Source organism: Aulostomus chinensis, chromosome 5 (assembly GCF_037954235.1).
Source record: "Aulostomus chinensis isolate RoL2024-O1b breed Wild chromosome 5, RoL_Achi_v1.0, whole genome shotgun sequence".
NCBI classification, from domain to species: Eukaryota; Metazoa; Chordata; class Actinopteri; order Syngnathiformes; family Aulostomidae; genus Aulostomus; species Aulostomus chinensis.
The window spans coordinates 13,965,666-13,987,435 of NC_141324.1; the positions used below are offsets into that span (position 1 = coordinate 13,965,666).

The 21,770-nt window shown below is 43.9% G+C and overlaps 1 protein-coding gene across 4 annotated transcripts; it reads right to left on the reverse strand.

Annotated features, from left to right (window-relative positions):
- Window positions 1–647: 647 nt before the first annotated feature.
- LOC147261336 (lysine-specific demethylase 4A-like) lies at window positions 648–21,389 on the reverse strand. 4 transcript variants are annotated; one of them, XM_086203320.1, is made up of 23 exons: window positions 21,263–21,389; window positions 19,793–19,953; window positions 19,475–19,650; window positions 19,220–19,334; window positions 18,906–19,099; window positions 17,567–17,616; window positions 17,355–17,458; window positions 13,282–13,419; window positions 12,874–13,100; window positions 11,846–12,009; window positions 10,370–11,031; window positions 9,901–10,008; window positions 9,605–9,719; window positions 9,267–9,442; window positions 8,841–9,054; window positions 8,277–8,356; window positions 6,660–6,715; window positions 5,428–5,536; window positions 4,393–4,584; window positions 3,073–3,243; window positions 2,715–2,834; window positions 2,288–2,380; window positions 648–2,210 (listed from the first exon to the last, which is right to left on the reverse strand). In XM_086203320.1, the coding sequence occupies exons 2-23, from the start codon at window positions 19,931–19,933 to the stop codon at window positions 2,073–2,075; spliced, it is 3,543 nt and encodes a 1,180-aa protein (XP_086059446.1). In that variant the 5' UTR covers window positions 19,934–19,953; window positions 21,263–21,389; the 3' UTR covers window positions 648–2,072. The 4 variants fall into 4 exon arrangements, with proteins under 4 accessions (XP_086059446.1, XP_086059443.1, XP_086059445.1 ...); XM_086203317.1 differs by lacking the exon at window positions 21,263–21,389 and adding an exon at window positions 20,962–21,240; XM_086203319.1 differs by lacking the exon at window positions 21,263–21,389 and adding an exon at window positions 21,009–21,133.
- Between the last annotated feature and the right edge of the window lie 381 nt (window positions 21,390–21,770).

Sequence of the window (21,770 nt, forward strand, 5' to 3'; positions counted from 1 at the left end):
GCATCCGTCTGGTGAGGAGGGAAGACGAGACCGGCCTTATTCCAAAGGGTGCGTGCATGGGTTTTAAACGTGTCTGAAGAGATTCCCTATTTCTAGACTTCAGCGCAGCTTCAATAAACCACGGACGGCCTGACAGGTGGAACATCCTGGAGTCGATGAAGGTCGATACAGAGGAGCCGGAGTCGTCGAGTCAAATTCCTCCAGCTAACTCCACCTTCCCCCCGGCTGAGGTTCAACACTGGCAGCTCGGTTCCAGGTCACGAACGTAGCAGCGAGCTTGCAGGTTCTAAAGAACTGCAGCCAGAACCTTGATCTGCTTTGATCTGCTCGCTATTCATAGAGATCTTTCACTTTATAATGAGATGTTTAAGTTTATTACTTGCATTGCGAACACTTCATGAACCATAAATTAAAAGAAGGAAACGACTTTCATGCCATTGCATTATTTATGTGGGTTGCATCAGATCTTCTCTCCCCACTAACGAATGCTGTCGTACACCTCACGGTCATCTTTGTCAAATAAAACTACGGTTATACGTCACTTCCAACTGTTAATTCCTGGTTTATTAGGCCTTTAAAGGGGGGGGGGGGGGCTTGTACCACTTTATCAGAGAGTTACGTGAAGTCATTTAACAGCAAAAAAAAACAACAACAACGAAATCCCCAAAAAGATAGTACACATTTATTTTCTTATCCAAAACTTTACTCTAACAGTTGATGTTTACAAAGAGTGTACATATTCATTGGTGTCATGAATGATCGATCAAAACCAAACCAAAAAAGAAAGGAAAGACAGCGGCCGTGAAAGAAGGGGCAAAGCTACAGCGTCAGCACTCCACATCCTCCCGGTGAGCCAACAACTTCTACACAAAAGACTACTACACGCCGACCTTACAAGTCAGAAAAACAATCCTCTAGCTACACTTTTGTTCATGTGGGACTGAACTATTATCACCTTCATCTCTACTGCTAGCACCCATCAGAGAAACACAAAAATATATGACACAACCTCGACTCAGCGGAGGAAATGTGTCTGCGAAATTTTACATGTCTCCGTAGCTGGAGGTAGCGATAAGTGCTTTATGCTTCGAGAGGGAGTCGACCCAGTCACACCATGCCATCCCCACAATAGCAAAGGAAAGCCTGAACACTCCTCAACATCAAGTGTGGAAAACCTATCAATATAATAAATATAAATACATCTGAGGTTTTCTACCGATTGTGAAAAGGTTCATGGCAAAATAGCTTTCTTCTCAAACTTAATGCAATCGCATAAATAAGTGTAATAATATTAATTACAATAGTCATAGTAAACCTTAAGCTTTAGAAAACAAAGTACACGTGGCCCTTGGAAGTGTAAGGCTTGGGCCGATAAAGCTTGACCAGCTTCCTTCTATTTCACAGTAGACTCCCGTCAGCACGCCTCGGCGAACCAGGAAGCCGTGACGGGTCCAATACGGGGGAAAAAAACGAGAAATAATCAGCCCGTGCCTTACAGCCACAGTGACCTCGCCATGTTATTTCATTTAGTTGTGTTTAGAACGCAATACTGGATTGTAGCCGGTCCTGTTTCGCTTTTGTTCGAGTTTTTGTGTGACGAAACTGACAATAATTTGCTTCCTGTAAAAGCCAACTCAAAAGCTTTGACGCACAGCTGTTTATGAGAAGTAACGGCGACGTGACACAAACCACTACCACATCAATCATACACAGCTGTTTTCCTCTGCACTGCTAAATGTTGTGGGAGAGAAGAAAAATCCCCATCTTGCCACAGTAAGAACCTGTTTATTCAATAATTCACTGATGGCTTCTTCCTAAAATTTGGAGAGGGAGAAAAAAAAGAAAGAAAGAAGGAGAGAGAAATGACAATATTTTTGAAAACAATATGGAGTGTGACGGAAAACAAGAATATTAGTCAATGCACACCAAAAGTCATTTGAAGTCCCAGCCGTAGTTTATAAATATGTAGCCTGACAGGCCGTGGAAGCAAAGGAGAGGAAGTTGGGAGTTCCAATCAGCAGTAGCGAGACGGGCACGTCCCCCTCTGTGAGGACTCGACAGAGACATGGAGGTCACTCCATGATGGCCCGGTAGATGACGGGCTCGATGTAGTCCTCCCTGTAACGTGAGTTGATGACTCGTTGCCTCTTGGAGTTTTGTTTGACGTCGTTCTGCGCGAAGAGCTCGAAGCGCATGTCTGACGCCACCGACTGCAGAGAGAAGACGTCTGTTAAATTCCAACAAGCAACAGAAGAGGATTCAGATCAGAGGGGGAATCTGACGGTACCATTCGTGACTTGACGCGTTTGGGAAGATCTTCGTCCAGAGTGTAAATGTCCTCGCGCTTCACTGTGATTTGTGATCCGTCCTCAAATTCCACCTGAGCACAAAGCGTATTAGTGGGAAAACGTGGGTTAATCATCCATTTTATGACTCGGCAATTCACTCAATAAAACCGTTTAAATGAACACTACATGTACTTCGCACATATGTCACCTGAATATACAGCTACACAATCACAAACACACAATCCTCAGGAATAAACGGATCAGAGCACTTCAGTAGTTTCACACAAACAGATGTGCTTCATGGTGTTGTGGTATTTTCACTGTTGGTGGCTACACAGACCACCCACATGAGGGGGGGAGGGGACTTCTCCTGGTGTGTTTTAACTTAATAAGACCATTATGGCGAGAACAGCCGGCGAGACCTACCAGGTACATGGGGATGGAGTGTGATGCTACGAATTTGGCCCCGTACGTCAACCCATCGGTCCATCGAACCTGAACAGCAGCACCTTTAGCAGGTGGACCGAGTCGGACGCAGTCCCGGTTCTGAAAACCAAACAGGAGTGTAGGGTGAACTTTAGGTACAAGGAAAAAAAAGAACCCAGATGCTTTTAATATTTAGTTTTTGGTTTCTTTATGTATGTTTTCAGTGTGAGAAGTGATCGACTGATTAAGCCCCGCTAGAGTTATTACTTTCCTTCCTTTAATACCTTAAAACTACACAGCACATCAGCGGTCTCATCTGACACGGTAACTGATGCCTGGGAGCGACGCCACTACTCACCTCTATGTCCTCTGGGAAGAGATTGTCGCTGTACGAGCCGTCGTCGAACACGACCTCGTAGAAGGTGGCCGTGGTCAGCTCCGTCACCTCGCTGTGGTAGTAACGGCCGTTTTTGTATTTACAGATCACCCTCTGGCCCACCGTCAGCTCCCGCATGGAGGCTGGGTTGCGCTGCGGAACAGAAGCAGAGTGTTACTCTTGAAGGCTCATCACTCTTCATCCCGTCTTCTCGCGGCCCCGGGAAAGATGAGAGTGGTGTTAGCTCCATAAGTCGAACATCTATAAAGACAAATAACCAGGAATTGGTTCACTGTGGGGACTCCCACTATATTTATCAGCACTGTGTACCCCAGAAATAACATTGCTCTCTTTGCTTCACGGTTAAAAAAATACATTTACAGCATTACAACTGACTCCACAACAGCAAAGAAGACACCTGGACAGCCAATTCATTTGCATTCCGTGAACAATTATGTCTCGGTGTCTCGTGGTGCGCAAAGACAGATGTCTGTCTCTTCCAATTAGTGAAATGGAGCAGCAAAAGGAGCGTCCCTCTGGTTGTTTCTAGCCTGTGAAAGCAGTATAACAAATATTACTGCTCTGCACAGATGAACGAGCCGCTGCCAGAAGCTGTGATGCAAGCCTAATTGAACATTCCTCACTTCCCTGAAAGTGCTGCTGCACACAGACCCTCTTTGGTAATTGTCGAAAATATCATGAATCTCTTTGGAAAGTTTATTCATCTAATGACCCGTGAGACACCGTGTTTGCATTCAACATGAAAATTAAAACTTAGCGGCAATCAGCAACCTGTGAAGCTGCGATTCAAATCCAGCTGTGTAAAATATGGAGAACTTGTTTGGGTTGGGCAATGAGTAAAGCCCCAATCCTGTGGTAGGAAGCAAGGAAGGGGGAAAGATTCTCTACAATGAGGAACTGAGAGAGCGCCTCAGATGTGCTTACATGCAACATTTCTATCAAAATTAGCAGACTGGTCAATCTGAACATTTCGGGAAGTTCTAAAGGCCAACAAAAGAATGATTTTTTTGGGCAATCAAAACCCTTGTATAGAAAAATCTCTCGTCCTTAGCAGTTTCCCGTTAGCTAAACCTTCTCATACATGCTAAGCACATTATCGACCTTACGTCAAGGTTGCCGGGTGCTCTTTGAGACTAACTTGTGATTTTAGGCTGGACAATGACGTGAACTGGACAGCTGTCAGGATGCAGGACTGGAATTTAGAGCGAGGAAATGTGTCACCATGGAAAACAGGAAAAAAAAAAAACCCAGAAGGAATGAGGTGTTTTCCTGTGTTGGTACCTCAGGCAGGACGGGCGTTCTGTGTCTGTGGCAGGTGACAAAGACGACAAAGGGCCAGTCGTCTGGGTGCATGAGGATCCCAGCTGCCTGAGCGCAAGTGGGGTGAAACGCCGTGGAGCAGCGCCCGTGGGAGCACTGGACGCAGCAGCCCTTCACCTCCCTCTTCATTCGTTTCCTGCAGTACACACACTTCTGCAGAGGACAAAGACACCAGCGTGGGGGGGGGGGGGGGGGGTGATGGGTCCAAAGGAAAGGTTTAGTGGCAGGGTGAAGGAGGGGAAGTACAAGGGAAGGAAAGAAGGACAGGGGAAACAAGCAGGTTGGTGAGAGATAAATAAAGCTTTCAAAGGGTGTAAAAGACACGCAGACCCAGACACGAACTGGAACACTGGGGGAAACTGTACATTTTAAAAGGTGTCTGACTTAAAATATTCTATTTCAAAAGCGATCCGCTGAGAGCGATCCCACAGCAATGGAGACACGGCCAACTATTGTGACCAAACCCCTGAATCACACCCTGACATTTGTATGATACGTGGCTCACACACAGTCAGAAGTTAAGCATTTGCTGTCTGTCTTTTCAGTCGTTTCAAGGTAAAGGGAATGATTAGCTGACTCAATACATAAGTCACCGTTTGTTCCTTTGGATGTTTTTTTAAATCAAATGTCACACCGCTGTTAGACAACCAGCAGCAGCAGTAAGAAGTGAAACCCGGAGGAGAGCCAACAGGAGCTACAATCTGTGTCGCCGGTCAGAGCCATCTGGAGTTTGAACCACAAACGGGCCAGCAGCTGTTTTCAACTTTGCATGGGTTAAAGGAGTTTTTGCGTGGCTATTAAAAACAAGTCTGACTCACACTAACACACAAATACAATAAATTAGGGAAGAAAAAAAAAAAACCTAAACGTGTGTTTTACATATTTGCAGTTTGCACATTTGTGCTACAGTCAAAGCAGTAGTTATTTCTGGATGCTGGGGAACACGAGCGAAGCCGCCAGGGGTTGTATCGAGTCTTGTATTGTACTGAGTCTTACCAGTCTGAACCGTGGCAGTGGGATGGCAGACAGGTCAATGGGGCTCCGATCGGTGATGTTGACAAAACGAGCTTCCAGCACCGTGATGGCACACAGAACATGAACCCACCTACGACAAAGACAAACATGAAATCTGTTCAGTTCAAACAGGCCAATGTCCAGAGTCCAAGGTGTGATCAGCACTACCATTTCAACTAAAACATTCAGTCTCCTCCAGAGTGGAAAAAATGTGTTTATATCTCCTCAAAAACTACAGGAATGGACGATTACTGCTACTGAACTACAATTAGAAAGACTAACAAGCAAAAGATGCGCATCATAAATGTACCAACCAACAGGTTTTCGGCAAATCTACTTACGCAATACAAAGCTTTGCCAAACAAAGATTAAAACAAAAAACAAAAAAAAAAACAAGAATATTACATTAAGTGACGTGATAAACAAATCTCATCCATAATCTGAGCTTGAAAGTTCATTCTTGGCATTGGGGAAAGGTTTTCTGACACAAACGAGTAAGTTTGACTGAAGTCCGTTGAACTCAGTTGTTGGAACTACTTGAAAGACTGAGCAAACTCACTCCAGCCACAAGAACTGTGATTCAAAACTCCACCAACATCATTGATTCATCTGGAAATGCAGTAAAAATACTCTGATACGTCTGACACACACTGGCATGTGTGAGGACGCGATGCCATGAGTTACAGCTGAAAGCAGCACTAGATTTCCCACTATAATATAATGATGGAGTGGCTGCATCATGCTGAGTAAGACGAGTGTCTCATGGTGGCACCTCCGACGAGGCATTTCCTGTCATCTCAAACCGCACCTGCTGTCTGTGCCGCACCATAAAGACTGACTGCACACTCAGCGTTTGTGTTCCCTACGTGCAGTAAACTTGTGGGTTTATCGACTTCACCACTCAAAAGCTTTACGGCTGTGACGTTTCATAAAGAACTATGTTATTACTGTCTTCTCAAACACCACATCTTCCATTTTAACCTTTGGATGAGAGTGTAGCTGAAGTCTCTGGACAATTTTTATTTATAATCCATCGAACCGAACAGAAGTTTCTTCATTTATACCCCCTTTACACTCAAAAATATACTTTTAACCACTCGTTATCAAATTTGATCTCGTGTTTCCACTTAGCAGGTGTGAGCTGAGCCATTTCCTTCTACTAATCCAAAGACCTCTCCATGAGGGTGGCATCCCCCTGTGCTGGGTGTACTTACTTGTCATTGTTGGCTCTCTGCAGAGCTCCGCCTCTGAGGGAACACAGACAGCAATCCTGGAGCAAGAAAACAAGTCAGGTTTTGTCAACAGCAGTTCTTACGGCCAACACCTGTTATCTCTTTCTCACGAGGATGTTCTGGTTACTAGTTGGCTCCAGCCAACAGGCTCAGTGAGAGCTACACGGTGTCAGCTCGCTCACACGTCACCAGCTTTCACTTTTAGAATAATTCACCAAACCACGATCTCATTTGAGTTAAACAAGTGATAGTCAACTTCAGTTTGGAAAGTCAAACACTGTCAAGTACCAGGAGATGAATTCTTAGGTAAAATGGTTTAGAGACTTGGGCCCAGGATCTTTCTGTGTGGAGTGTCCATGTTCTCCCTGTTCCTGTGTGGGTTCTCTCTGGTACTCCAGCTTCCTCCCACAGTCCAAAGACATCAAGAGAGGACGAGGCTGATTGATACTCTAAATTGACTGTAGGTGTGACTGTGAGTGTGAATGGTTGTCTGTCTCTATGTGTTGGCCCTGTGATGAACTGGTGACCTGTCCAGGGTGAACCCCACCTCACACCAGTAGCTGCTGGGATAGGCTCCAGCCCCCCCGCAACCCTTAACAGGAATAAGTGGAAGAAAATGGATGGATGGAGGGATGGACTTCAACACTCAGATTATTATTTATGAGGGAAGAATTTACCAAGAGTTTAATTCAAAACTGTGAAATAAACATCAGCGTTTTAATAAATCAGGTGCCTGCATAGTATCTATTCTCAGACTTAATTTACTGCCCTGCAGATACACAAGATCCTGCCAGCCTGTTAAACTGAGGGGGCAACTCCTAGGGGCTGGTGCTATACTGCAACTGAAAGAACAAGCATGCATTGAATCATTTCAAAATGGGAAATTCCTATGACACAGAAAGCAGAAAATCTTTGGATTTTCCCTAAATCTAAAAGATTCCATTTTTTGCAAAGCTAAACAAAACATGAGAGCCATTAAGCTGATGCAGTATAACACCGCAAAGAGATCTTTGGGGTGTTCAAGTGGACTATGAAGCTCAGCACTGCCCTCTGGTGGTAGAAGCTGTTTACAGTAATTGAGCTGAGTTATTGAGGTGTCTCCCAATGATCAGACAGAAGTGCTGAAGCAATGGAACTTAACGATGTACTTTACAAACAATTAAAACGAAAAAAAAGAAGAACATCCGCTGAACAATAACACCAAAAAGAAGAGCACACGGGAAACTTCAAGTCTTGTTTACCTACGAGTGAAAAAGCAGTCAGGCTGCTGCAGCATGACAGTTGACATTGTGCTTTTATGTATAAGGACTTCCAGAGGTGACGCCAGGGTGTTGTTTATGGTCAAAATATAAACTTTGCACCATGTGGGAGAGTAGGGTGCAGGTTTTCATCTTAAACGGTTTTCCCAATGTGGTGCACAAGTTCAACCAGAAAAACAAGAACCGGCGCTCATGTCGGAGACCACAATACTAAAAGGTTAGTGCATGAAATATATTTTTGAAGACACAAAAAGCACATACTGGCATGCTAGTGACATGTCAGTGGGAGCCCAACATCTTTCTCACTGTGGCTACTGATTATCAATGCCAGTGAACGAACCTCAGTGGTAGCGCCAGCCTCGCAGCGAGCACACAGCCAGTCGTCCAGATCCGCTTCATCCCCAGATACACCGTAGCAACCTGGGCAAGAACAGAGGAGACAACCCTCAACAAGCTGCACTTAACAGCCCCGTCGTTAGTGACTTGCATTAATAGTTAAAAAAAAAAATTATAAAGACAACCCCTGTGGTGTATGTCATTTATACGCATAACTGACAACATATAGAGAACAAAAACATTTTCAGAAATAATTAAATCAAGCGGAAAAGAAAACTGCAAATAACACTTAGCCTTGACAGCTCAATGGATCAGTTCAGGTTTCACCTACGAGCTCTCAGACCCATCTGGCTGTACCATTCAGTGGAGCTTCCATGGGCATCCATAAATCCCTTATGGCCTTTACTGGTGCCATTTTTAGCGGTTTTACTGGTGTGGTTTTTTTGCATATAATTGTGATCTGAAGAATGCCCATTAAGAGGCAGTGTTCTACATGCCAACAAATGCACTCAACTGTTCCATCCATTTCTGATTTCACGGATACCTCATGAGAGGAATGAGGGCTTACTGGTATGTACGCGGACGCAGCACTGAGAACAGCTGACCAGCCGGCTGGTCCCGTCTTGTGCTACACGTGGGTTAGACAGCTGCCCTTCCCCCCCTTCGTTGGCCTTGCTGGTATTGGTGTTAAAACACATTTCGGGGATGAGTGGTTTGGACCACTGGTGGCCTCCTTGACGCTTTAGCAAGGTTACACTGGAACTCCCACCACTGGACTCAGACTGGAAGAAAGACAAGTCAAACACTCATCATTCATGATGTCTGACGGATCCAGAAGCGTTTTCATTTCTGTTTGTGATTATTATTGAACCGGACAGTCCAAGGAGTCTGTTTTACAGGTTGATTTCCATAAATACCAGGGCTTTTAAAGGTTTTGATAACTAACTCTACACTGAGAGGACTAAGATACCAAAGTAATGAGACAAGCTCTCACCTCATGGTAAGTATAGAAAAGCAGACAGATGGAGCAGTAAGGAGCCCGCTCGCCTATCCTCTTGTTGTACTCCCGCTCCGTCTGGGGGTTGTACGGCCGACACTGCCACAGCTGGGTGAGGGGCTTTGCCCACTCCTCTTTCTCCTCTTGCTCAAACTCCACATCTGCATACACCTCTACAGATAGAATGTGATATGAGAGAGTGGGACAGTGGGACGGAGGAACATGAGGTACAAAGGAGCAGTAAATTATTTAGGATGAAGTCAATATCATAATTAGCCCAATGGGACCAAGCTGCATCAAATGAAGTCTACATCAGAACCCATTAAAGTGTGTACCATCATCACTGTGTGACTCTCTGAAGAGAGGGTGGTGGCGGGGAAGTTTTCTGAGCTGTGCTTGCTGCTGTTGCTTGGTGACCACAGACTTGCAGTATGACTGCTCCTCTGACACCTGGGGGACAAAGTCATGCTTAGCAAGACAAACATGAGAATCTACCACCTCTGTGGCAATGAACAGAGAATGAGCTGCAACTAAACCTCTCAATTCTGACACACACTGGGAGCTCTGTACTGGTACGCATACATTACCAGTCATCCTTTTGAGAATGTGGTTCCATGTGGTTACTACTTACATTATGATTCTGACAGACCACCTTCGTCTCATCCTGCACTGCTGCCTTGACAGGAGTGGTGTCTTTCAAGAGGGTAATGCCGCTATCAGCGAGGGGGCATTGGTTACTCTGTGGTTCAAAAGCATCGATAGAATTCATGGCAAAGTGAGACATAGTGAATCCTGCCACTATCAGGTAGATCACTGAGTACAGTTGGTTAATTAAGCAGTAATGAGGTCATGCTCCAGAGAGGCAAGTAAGCAAATATCGTGCACGGACCAGTACAGAGCCACCAAATAGTTTGTTTGCCAGCATTCATGTATGAATTACATACATGTGTACATGCAGTAACTACAGAGCAAACTAAAGGCTGTGTTCTATCACTGTGTAATGCAAAGGTTAATCGGTGTGTTTTTAACTGGCAGTTTTAACTGAAGCAGCTTTGACAGGAGTGTTTAGTGAAGAGGTCAGAATCAATAACAACACAGACCTTTCGCTTGTTGTTCTTCAGAGCCTCTGTCTCCGCTGGGTTTATCTGTCTGGGCTGTATCTGACAGGGAGCCAACCTGCTTGTGGCATCAGCTTCCTGCTTCTGCCCTTCAACCTGAGCTTCAACTGAAATTTTGGGTTGGTACTCGTCTCGACCCGTCTCCACGGGACTTTGTGCTGCTGATTCATGAAGTGGTTCTTTGGTAAGGATGATTTTGGACTCTGGCTGTGGCTCCATTTTTTCCCAGCCTGGTCCCTGAGATGTAGACTGGACCTGCATGTGGGGCAGCATGGAGGCTTTGAGCTGGAGATGACGGGGCTGATGCTCTCTGGCGTAGCTGTGCACCTGCAGCTGTGTATGAGGCTGCTGCTGCTTCTCTAGACTGTAGCTGTGCACTTGAAGAATATCTTTTGGACTGAGAGTCCTGTGGAAGAGCAAGCTGGCGACCCCCATTTTTCGAGCAGGCTGCACTGTGGATTCTGCCCACATGGGTGTCACTGCAACTGATAGATGGCCGTTTTTGGTGTGCGACTGAGAAGAAATGGCAGGTGCACGAGTCTTGGTGTAGTGGGGGGGGCGGCCGACATCACTGGTACTTAAGCCCCTGTGCAGTGGATCCATTAAGGTGAGCTTGGTTGGCGTGACAACCAACTTTGGTGGGCCTGTGAATAAAATTGTTGGTGTCAGTCTTTAGGAAGCCGAGGAGCTGAAAGCAATAAACTTATCAATAGTACATTGCAAATGTTTCATTTAAGGTACAATAGACAACATTTTTAAGAAAACAAATTTAAAAAAGAATACATCCAACCAACTTTTAGACAGGTGAAGAGATCTAGAGTGCTGAAAAAAAAATTTCAAATGTATCAGGTCCAAAATAATCACAAGATTTACATTCCAGTGAGTTGCCAGACTCTGAGCCAACAGCATAAACATGTTGATATCGCGTGTTATCGATGTCGTCGCCACCTACAGGAGCTTGGGAGTTGCAAGGTGTCTGATTAACAGGGAAAATGGCTGAGAAACGTAAGGTTTTATTCCGTTATCTGTCTCAAATACTGCCGGAGCAACAGAGGAAGGTCATACGAGGGTCAGGACTGTTCAGCGTTTCTATGCTGCTCAAAGCTGAAAGACCAAGGGGGCTGAAAAAAATCCATGCTGAGGTGGCCACTTTTCTGCCGGGCAAGTAAGCTAATGGTTACTAACTAATACTAGCAATAGCACAAGTTAGGCAACCTTAGTCTTTGACAGGCTCATGTTATTAGTGTGTGACAACATCACCAAATGTGTGGTGCTGATACAGACCACATGAACTTTCTGTCTCATTACCTTTTATCCAGCTCTGACCATACGTAGTTCACTGTGGCAACCTTGTAACAAGTGCTGTCCATTGTACCTTTAAAAATAACAGAACCCTAAAAGACAGCATAGACCAGCTGATCTACAGGAACTAGTCGGCTCATTCACAGGTGAAAGTACCTTTATTTCTCTTGCCATCTTGTGATGTGGTACGTGGTGGTAGAAGATTCAGCCGGGGCCTCTTCCCGTACTGTTCCATTTCCTCATCTTCATCCTTGGGAACAACCTCATCCGGCACATCCAGACACACCCTGTGTCTCTTGGTCTCAATTCTCTGAATCGTGCTAAGAGTTTACCAAAGACAGACATTGATAGGACTTTATGAAGTGGAAGACCTTGACCCTTTCGACTGTCGTTTTTATTAAAAAGGCAATCATAAATAACATTCATCCATCCATTTTCTTCCTCTTATCCTGTTAAGGGTTGTGGGGCTGGAGCCTATCCCAGCAGCCTTCAGGCGAGAGGCAGGGTTCACCCTGGACAGGTCACCAGTCCATCACAGGACCAACATAGAGACAGACAACCATTCACACTCACAGTCACACCGACGGTCAATTTAGAGCAGGGCCGTGTGGCTGCAGGTTTTCATTCCAACCAAGCAAAAGCAGCACCTGATCCAACGTTAGAGCTGTGTGGACGTAGCTTAGTTGATTTAAGTAGAATCAGGTGTTGGTTTTGCTCGGCTGGAATGAAAACCTGCAGCCACACGGCCCTTTACCAGATCAGTTTGAGACCCCTGATCTAGACTATCAATCAGCCTTGTCTCCTCTTGATGTCTTTGGACTGTGGGAGGAAGCTGGAGTTTTTGTTGGTTATTTAAAATATAAAATATCCCACACTATTGTATCCATATTCACTAAAGTATCAACATTGAGATTTGATGTGATGGTTCCAATATGTCTTTCTGGATGGCTGTGAAATAAGGACAAGTCCCAATGGATTTAAAAATCTCTTTCTAAGGAGTCCTGGCTATAACAGCCACTTTTCCACTTTCAAAAAATGTACTTGATTTTAATTCAAATTAAAACAACCGTCTGGGCATCAGACTGCAAATTAAATGATTTAAAAATAATTTAACACACGAAAATAGAAATATCATGTGACATTGCCCCACCTGTCTTTTAAAAGAGCGAAGGCATGTGACCCACCTCTTGCGCTCTCCATCCTCCCCACAGCTCTCCAAGGAGCAGCTGTTACTGGTGCTGGTGATGTCATTAAAGGCCTCCCCCAGGAACTCCTTGGCTTCTGGGGTGGGCCTGGAGTGGTCAATGGACACCATATCGCGCCCTGCCAGCCACTGTTCATAGCGATGCGGTTGGAATTTCCTCACAAATACATCCATGGAAATCTTAACCATGTCTTTACGGCACGAGCACTGTGGGAACGAGAAAGACACAAACAGAAAAGTGAAGCTGTAGCAGTCGATTTCTTGCTCACGATTGTCACGTTAAATACAAACACACATCTACTCTAACGTACAGCTCAGCTGAGAATGAGAATGCTGAGCAGCTAAAATCTGATAGGATCAAATTCCTTACAAACTGATCTTTCCTCACCAGAACTGCTTGCTTGCCATACTCGATCCATCTCTCAGTCGCAAAATTGGTCGATTCAGCACAGTTGAAACCGTGGTTGAAACCAGCATGATAGGCGTAGGGGAAGGTGACCATGAACTCGCCAGCCTCCTGGGTGATCTTACAAAGAGAGTAACACAAGAATTAGGCATTGGAGTTAAGGCTTACAAAGGGTTTCTATTTGAATGAATGAATGAATGAGAAGTTTATTGGTAATTCTACAAAACTATGGCAGGAACCAAAGGGTAGGGGTGGACGCCTGAGAACATGTACAGCCCCCCACTTACAATTCAATGTTCATACATTTGTGGGACAGTTGTCTTCATTAGACAGTAGTATGGTTAAAAAAAAAAAAAAAAGTATATATATATATATATAAATTTTACAAGGAGAAGTATCCTAGGAAAGAGAAAAAAAGCAAATAACGCATTAACACAATAAATTAACAAAAACGAGGAGCATATACACATCTACATACATACCCCTGTACATACATATATATGCATATCATATAAACGTGCACACACATGCATATCCCATATAAATCTACTTACATGTACACCTACATACTGTACGTACATACCTGGAGAATACAAACCACCTGTCATAGGTGGGATCAAGCCTGTTCTTATCCATCATCATTTCCTTACACACTATTTTGAATGTCATCACATTCAACAACTTCACACCACAGACACCTGCTTTTCATAACTGTGTTGTAGCTGGGTTGTTTCCAGTTGAGTTCACCTTGGAGGGCTACACCCTGCCAGCCCCCTTTCTCTGAACAGAGTTTGTATGTCGGGAGGAAGTCGCTTATTTCTAGCTTAATACATAACTAACACTGTTTTCTGACCTACCAGGCCCATGAATTTAAGTGCTTTTGACTTAATAAATGAAAGACTGGTATGATCAACGTTATTCACTATTCGTATTGCTGTCTGTAGCATAGTTTTGCAGGCATTACCCCCCCATCTCAACACAGGAAGTTAAATGTGGTTGAATAAGCGTGCAGTAAAGGCTGGTCATTGACTACAGATAGATTAGAAAGCGTCTGCCTTTGCACAACAAACCCATGCTTCTGGAAAATTTGGGTCTTACTTGTTTCACCTGTTGTTTCCGACTGAATTTATGAAACCTTAAAGCTACCCGAGCTGTTAAAAGGGTTTTGCGATTCCAAAAATCATAAACTTTTTTTATTCCAAATCCAAAGATAACTTAACATCGAACTCCAGTTTCCATTTACCAAATTCTACTGTCACCTTCTCCATCAGCCTCTAAACATTCATCTGAACAGAAAAGATGTGTATCATCTGCATATATTACATCTTTCAAAATATTGGACACAGATGTTGTTAAGATACCTAGTGAATACTTTTGGTCCAAGTGTCGAATCCTGTGGCACACCACACTTGATATCTGCCGTCTGGGACATGACATCCCCGACCTGTACATACTGGCTCCTATTTCTGACGTAACTCGACAGCCATTCCAATCCCAACCCCCGACTCCAAACCTTTCCATTTTCTCCAACAACATATCATGACCTATAGTATCAAACGCTTTCTTCAGGTCTATGAAAACCCCCACAGCAAACCTCTTCTCGTCAACTGCACTTGAAAGCTCTTCCAAAGCTCCATCAAAGCCACTGAAGTAGATCTACCGTCTCTAAAACCATACTGAAAATCAATTCATAGTTTGTTTTTTTCAACAAAGCGATACAGTCTAGTCACAAAAAGATTTTCAAGTAAATTTTTGAAAATTGGGGAAAAAAGTCAGACAGGTCTGTAATCTGTGTGCAGGGTTTTTTGTTTTTTCAAATCTCCAGCTTTGAACAGTGGAATTACTTTTGCTACTTTCATCTTATCTGGGCAGCAGCCCAATTGAAAAGACAGGTTGCACATGTACGTCAGAGGCACCTCAATGGCTGAAGTGATCTCCTTAACTAAACTCATATCGAGGGTTGGGTACCGAAAACCAGTTCCAATTTGGAACCGGTTCCTCATGTCCTGTTCCGGAACCTTTAAGCAGCTTTTTGAATTTCAATTTTTTTTTTTTTGTTTCCGAGTGCCCGCACTACTTTGTTTTCAGGGCGTGTATCACTCCGCTCGGCGTTCTCTGTGCGTCCACTCGCAAGAATATCGGTTGTCTGAACATGGTTGAAAGTCTTGTTTCATTTTAATTTGAAAGAGGACGGAGCATCACAGTGCAACATCTGCAACAACTTCTGCCAAAGGAGGATCACCACAAACATGACGAAACACCTCGGCCTGCATGGTGTAACAATTAGCAAGTGTTCAAGTCGTGGCGCCGCTCTCCTGCTTCCATTGCTTCCTCCACTTCAGACAGTCAACCTTCATCATCAGCCAGCAACTCCTCGTTGCAGACAGAAGGTGAAAATTATGGTTGTCTCATTCTTAACAAACCTGGTTAAGTGATAGACGACCAGTTCTTAAAACTTTGTCTGTTTATAGTTGTTGAACGTTAGCCAGTCACAACCTGCTGCTACGTGAAGCAGCCGCGACCCCAGCCAGCAGAGGCTACATACATCATGTGCCGTATTTACTGGACTATAAGCCGCTACTTTTTTCCCACGCTTTGAACCCTGCGGCTTACACAACGATGCAGCTATCAGGGGGCGCAGGAAGTGCAAAAACGAGACAGACGCAAGAGTCAATGCAAAGAAGAAGACACTAGCTTTTGGTGCACTCAACGCAAAACACAGCACGACACGCACGACACGCAAAATAGCAGCATGGAGCAGTGTGAAAGAATCCACGATCACCAACAGGTTTGGAAAGGCTGGACTACTGCGTGAAGAGAACAGCACAACTTCAGCGGTAACTTTGCCTCGAGATGAAAGTGACACTGAGAGCGACACTGGCAGAGAGACTGAAGAGGTGTGTGACGGAGATGTTCTGAGGCTCTTCAACTCCGACACTGAAGAGGACGACTTCAGGGGTTTCAGTGCACAGGAGGAGGATGAATAAAATCATTCATGACTTTTCAGTTTTGTTCGGTCTGCCGTTTAACTGCCGTGTTACAGGCACGTTTGGAAACAATTAACATACGTAAATAAACATTTACAAAATCTTTCTGTGTAAATATCTCATTTCACAAAGTATATATCTGTGGCTGACAGTCTGGTGCGGCTAATATATATAAAAATATTTTTTCCTTTTAAAATTTAGTAGGTGCGGCTTATATTCCAAAGCATTGCACTGGCAATGTGAATAAATAAATTGGCCTGTCTTAAAGCTTTTTCAAACCAAAAAAATTCTCCTGATGAATCGGCTGTGACGGGTGGACTTCCATCACAAAGAATCGGAATTGAGAATCGTTTAGAGCAGAAATCGGTATTGAGACTTGAGAATCTGGAAAATCCAAATGATACCCAACCCTACTCATATCAATCCCATTCCAGTCTGTAGACTTTTTGTTTTTAAATTCAAATTCAGCTGGTGCTGGCAGATCTGGTACTGATCATTTCATTTAGCATATCCCATGTTCTCTTGACGCCGTTTTATTTGATTTCTAGTTTAGCAAAATATTCTTTTTTTTTTAACTTATTCCACTTATAGCAGTTAATTTATTCTTATAATTTACATTTGATCTCTTTATCAATACATTTGCATTCATAACAATTCCCTGTACATGCCGTTCTTTCATCTGCACGCGTTCAGCATAACCCTGGTGAGCCATGGTTTATCACTGCTCTTGTTTTTTCGTTTTGATTTGCCTGACCAATCATGAGACATGAGGTCAGCCCTTAAAGCAGCCACAGATTCAACAGTTCTCATTACACTACGTCTGATGTACAGTCGTATATGGCAAAGACTGGCAGATGGTCAGTAACATCTTTCATCAGAAGCCCACTGTTTTATTCTCCAAATTATCTGGAAATATATTGTCTACAACTGTGGCTGAATGTGAAGTAATTCCACTTGGTTTTGTGATTGTGGGATACAGACTCAGCTCACTGATCGTTTCAGTGAAATCATTTATCGCCGATTGCTTTTGCTATTTGAGGGAGAAATTACTGATTACGCCGGCTGTACCTTTTCAAATGGAATGCCGTATTTCTTCAGGATGGAGGGGGAGATGAGGGTCATCTTGTGCCTCAGAAAAGCCTCACAATTTTGAGCGCTACCAGGAAAGAATCCTTCGAGAGAGGAAAACAGAGAGAACGAGAGAGAGCAGATAGGTATTGAAGAACTCCCTGTTAACAGCAAACTCCATATCTGCAAACATTATTCCACTGGTCTCCTACCTTTAGCCAGACGCTCCAGTCGCTTTCCGTGCTCTGGAGGAACGCAGTACCTGCAGAAAATAAGAGGAGTCTTCTCAATCACACTGCACCGATGGAGGGCACTTATCTGCAGAGCTGCCAATGTTCTCAGCTTCAGGATCGAAGCAATATCAGCCACAGTTATGGGGGTTCTTACAGCTGGGGCTGATCGTACCGACGTTTCATTGAAAACTCAATATGGTCGAGTGCAATATCCACCCCCGAGGAAGGGCAATACCTGCTAAAGCCAAAATGCGTGTACAAGTACCATTCTAAATAAAGTACGGTGGTATCTCAGTCCGCTAACAGAATTTCAAAGACTTAAAACTACAGGAAATACATCTCTGTTTGGCACCAATCCCCATTAAAAAAGCAAACATGATTCTCATCTCAATACGGTTTTCAATTTAAACGAAAATCTTGACGACGATGTGAAATACTTATAAGGTTGTGAGTAACGTCACATATGCAATATCGGTCAGAAAAACACTGTTACTTTTTTCAAAATCCTTCACAACTACTTACAGCTGTTGAAGTATGAATGTCAAGCACTTTTAAGGTAACCAAAGCTCTTCAGAATCTCAAATCCTTGATCTTCCAATCTAATTTGTCACCATACTTGCATAAAACAAAATTTACACCCACAGAAATCAGCATGTATGGTCACTTTGTCACTCTCCTTCACTGCTCGTATTAATCCTGGTCGTATGTCACGACCAGGATTATTCAGTGCTCCCTATATTCTCAACAAATTACTGACACAAGGGGATCTTCCAGCTCAGGTTAATCTTGTAAACAGCACAGTCCCTCTGGGAGCTGGAATTAAGTTACACACACACACACACACACACACACACACACTACAACAACTGCATTCATTCATTTAAGTTAGAAACGTAATGACAGCTGAGCAGGCTGCCCTATGCAGTGGTGGTGGTGGCGGTGGCGGTGGGGAGGTCATGACACTTAAGATGAGGCTGTAGACGTTCGTAACATAAATTCTGTTTTGACAACAGTTACACTCCGACTACCCCGTGTGCATACTTGATAGACTTGAGAAGCACCTTCCCCTGCTAATAAACAATCTCCTGTTGCACCAACTGTACGCAGCAGTCCAATTAATACGACGTAAGATGTCACTCCGTGCATGAGAGGGCCCTTAGTCAAGTGTCAGAGAGACTTAAGTATCAACAGAGTGTTAATGAAGAGATCGCTGAATGAAATTCTAACGGGGGACTAATATCAAAGTCCTTTTAGATTCCTTTCAAATAAAAAACAAATTAACAATGAATCAGAGAAATATGACAGTTTATGTCTTTACCATGATTTTGGCTCTCCAAAGTGCAGGTAGTTGATACTGTAGAGGTCCATGTCCTCAGTGTGCCATGCAAAAGTTGTCTTCCACATGCCAAAGTATAAGTAGGGGGTATTAACACCCTCAATAGTGATGCCACTTTCCCGTTCCACAGTATCCAAAATGGTATTGAGATGACAAATATTCCACTCTTTGACTTCCTGCAGGAGAGTAGGAAATAATACAAGATCAACAGACTGGATGTGTTGATATGTAAGAGCCCACACGTTCATAGACAGCAGAGGTAAACCCATCAGCGGTGATGAATATTATCAGCTCACAGGGTCGTAGAGTGTCCCATTGACATCAGCCCCGTATATAGGAGGGTTAAACGTCACATTCTTCCAGTATTTCCTCTCCAATTCCTCAAAGTCATCATAGTGAGGGCTGCAGAACCTGTAAACAGACAATAACACTTCAATACGCCCAAATGCATTTTCAGCAGCAGGTGATGATGCAATCCTTCAAGTGCTGGCATAAGAGACTGCAGAACAACTTCAGAAATATTAAATATCTTTGATTCCTGCACTTCTCACTTGTCACTGTTGGCGATCCGGCGGAACTCTTTGACAGGCATAGACTTCTTCTGAATGTTGTACTGTGTGAAAAGGCCCGACTGTCCTGTCACCACCTGCTGAATGGGTGCAGGTATCACCAAATCATCTATATCATCATAGGAACCTCGAGGCTTCCATTCCTTCGGAGGAACAATCTTGAGAGAGAAAGTGTTAGACAATGACAATAAATGAACAGTTCGAAAGCGCTGGACGATCTTTCAGCTGCTGTACATGGTGCATCACTGGTTATAATATAATTTAATCTTCCCTGTGAACAAATGTGGTGCAGGTACTTACTTTGGCCAGGCCTGCTCTGTGAGCTCCCTGGGACTCCATATATGCAATGTAGCGGCTGAAGTTCTTGAATTCTTCAGCCGTAGGGTAAAATGTCATGATCCCCTTGGAACCATGGTTTTGAGAGACTACGTCAGACGCCATTCTAAACACAGTGGAGGCTCCTGCAGATTGTCAAAGGGAAGGTTGTGATTGCAAGATATTCTTAGTTTTTTTTTTGTTTAATATCAAATTTGACGTTTTAAAAGAAATCTTGAATGTACTTCAAATGGACATACCACATTAATCTGCATTTTTTTTAATCACGTGTAACTCAATTATTATTATTATATTCCTTATGTCACTGATTCTGAACAGAAACAGGCGAAAAGAAACCAATTTAAACACAATGTGCAAATACATTTCCAAAGGCAAAAATCGAGGGTTGACACATTGTTGTCATGTTGGCTTCATCGTGTTAACGGTGGATACACGAACGTTTCGACGGATTGCAGCCGGTTACACTCCGACCGACTCTGATTGGTTATACGCGCGTCTCTTTAATTCGGCCCTGAGCAGAAGCCCACTCGGCTAATGTTAGCTCCATAGCTAAGTTGCTGTTAGCCAGGTCATAATATTACGAAATAAAAATAACACACCAGCCACTTTGATACCATGGGAAATTGTTTTCGTATTTATTCACGTGTTAGTCATCATCACGGACACGACAGTAGAAAATACCCCTGAATGAATAAACCGACAATATTGGTCCCTATCCGTCTAAAACTGGAGCCAATCTCGCGACAGCTATGCTAGCTACTTAGCATTGAGTTCGGATAAGACTATTTCTTGTGTTGACGAACCATTATAGCTATGTTACAAACTTTGGATTGAGCTTACGTGAACCATCTCTAGATACATGTAAAAGGCTGGGAATCTACGGCTACAGTTTTTAAGAGCGTTTTCCTACTCACGTTGCTTCACGTTGTTGCATCTATACAGTCAGTTCAAACACTCTACCTCTAAGTCAAAGATGTACATACCAGGAAATAGCCTACACCCCAGCGCTACCATTAGCTGTAGCTTGAGCAGTTCCGGCTAGTTTAGCTAACAGGTTAGCATGTTGAGAGTTTAGTAGCGTACATTGTGATGAGATAAACGGGACGGTCGTTTGCTAACATGCTAATCCTTACCACCTCCTCCTAGCTGATGGATCGGTTGTCCCTTGCGATGCTTGTACCTCGTAATCAATCCAGACGGCAGCGACGGACAGAGCAGACAGAAAAGAGGCTGCCAACTAAAATCCTTGTGAGTACATGACAATCCTCCATTACCATTTCTACGCATGTACACGCAACTTGGATCTTGTTTACCACACACGCATGGACCACGCTCAGCCAATCAGGGGACGAGTAGAATGACTCGTCACGATTATTATAATGAATGTATTTAAATTCGATTATACTTTACAGAGCCCTTTATTAAGTTTCCTACTATATGGTTGAAGGGGTGGATGAGTTCCGCCCGTGGTTCGTCAGGGCCCTGGATGCCGCGGGCTGTCTTGGTTGAAACGACTCAGTAGCATCGCGTGGACATCGGTGGCGGTGCGTCTGAATTGGCAGACCGGGTGAGTGGTTCCTCCCGGAGGGTGTGTTCCAACTATCGTGGGATCCCACTCATAAGCCTCCCTGGTGAGGTCTATTCGAGGGTTCTGGAGAGGAAGGTGCGTCAGATAGTCGAACCTCAGATTCAGGAGGAGCAGGGTGGTTTTCGTGCTGGTCGAGGAGCTGTGGACCAGCTCTACACTCTCGGCAGGGTCCTCAAGGGTGCATGGGAGTTTGCCCAACGACCACCCGATTCGGGCGGTTCGCTCCCTGTATAAACGTATGATATATTTAATGGATTACGTGTGTTAGTGCCTTAGGATTGAAACGTACCAAAGTTGTTAGTTAGTTATTTTGCCTGAAAATTATAGACAAAATTAGTATCTGAAAGAAGTTTT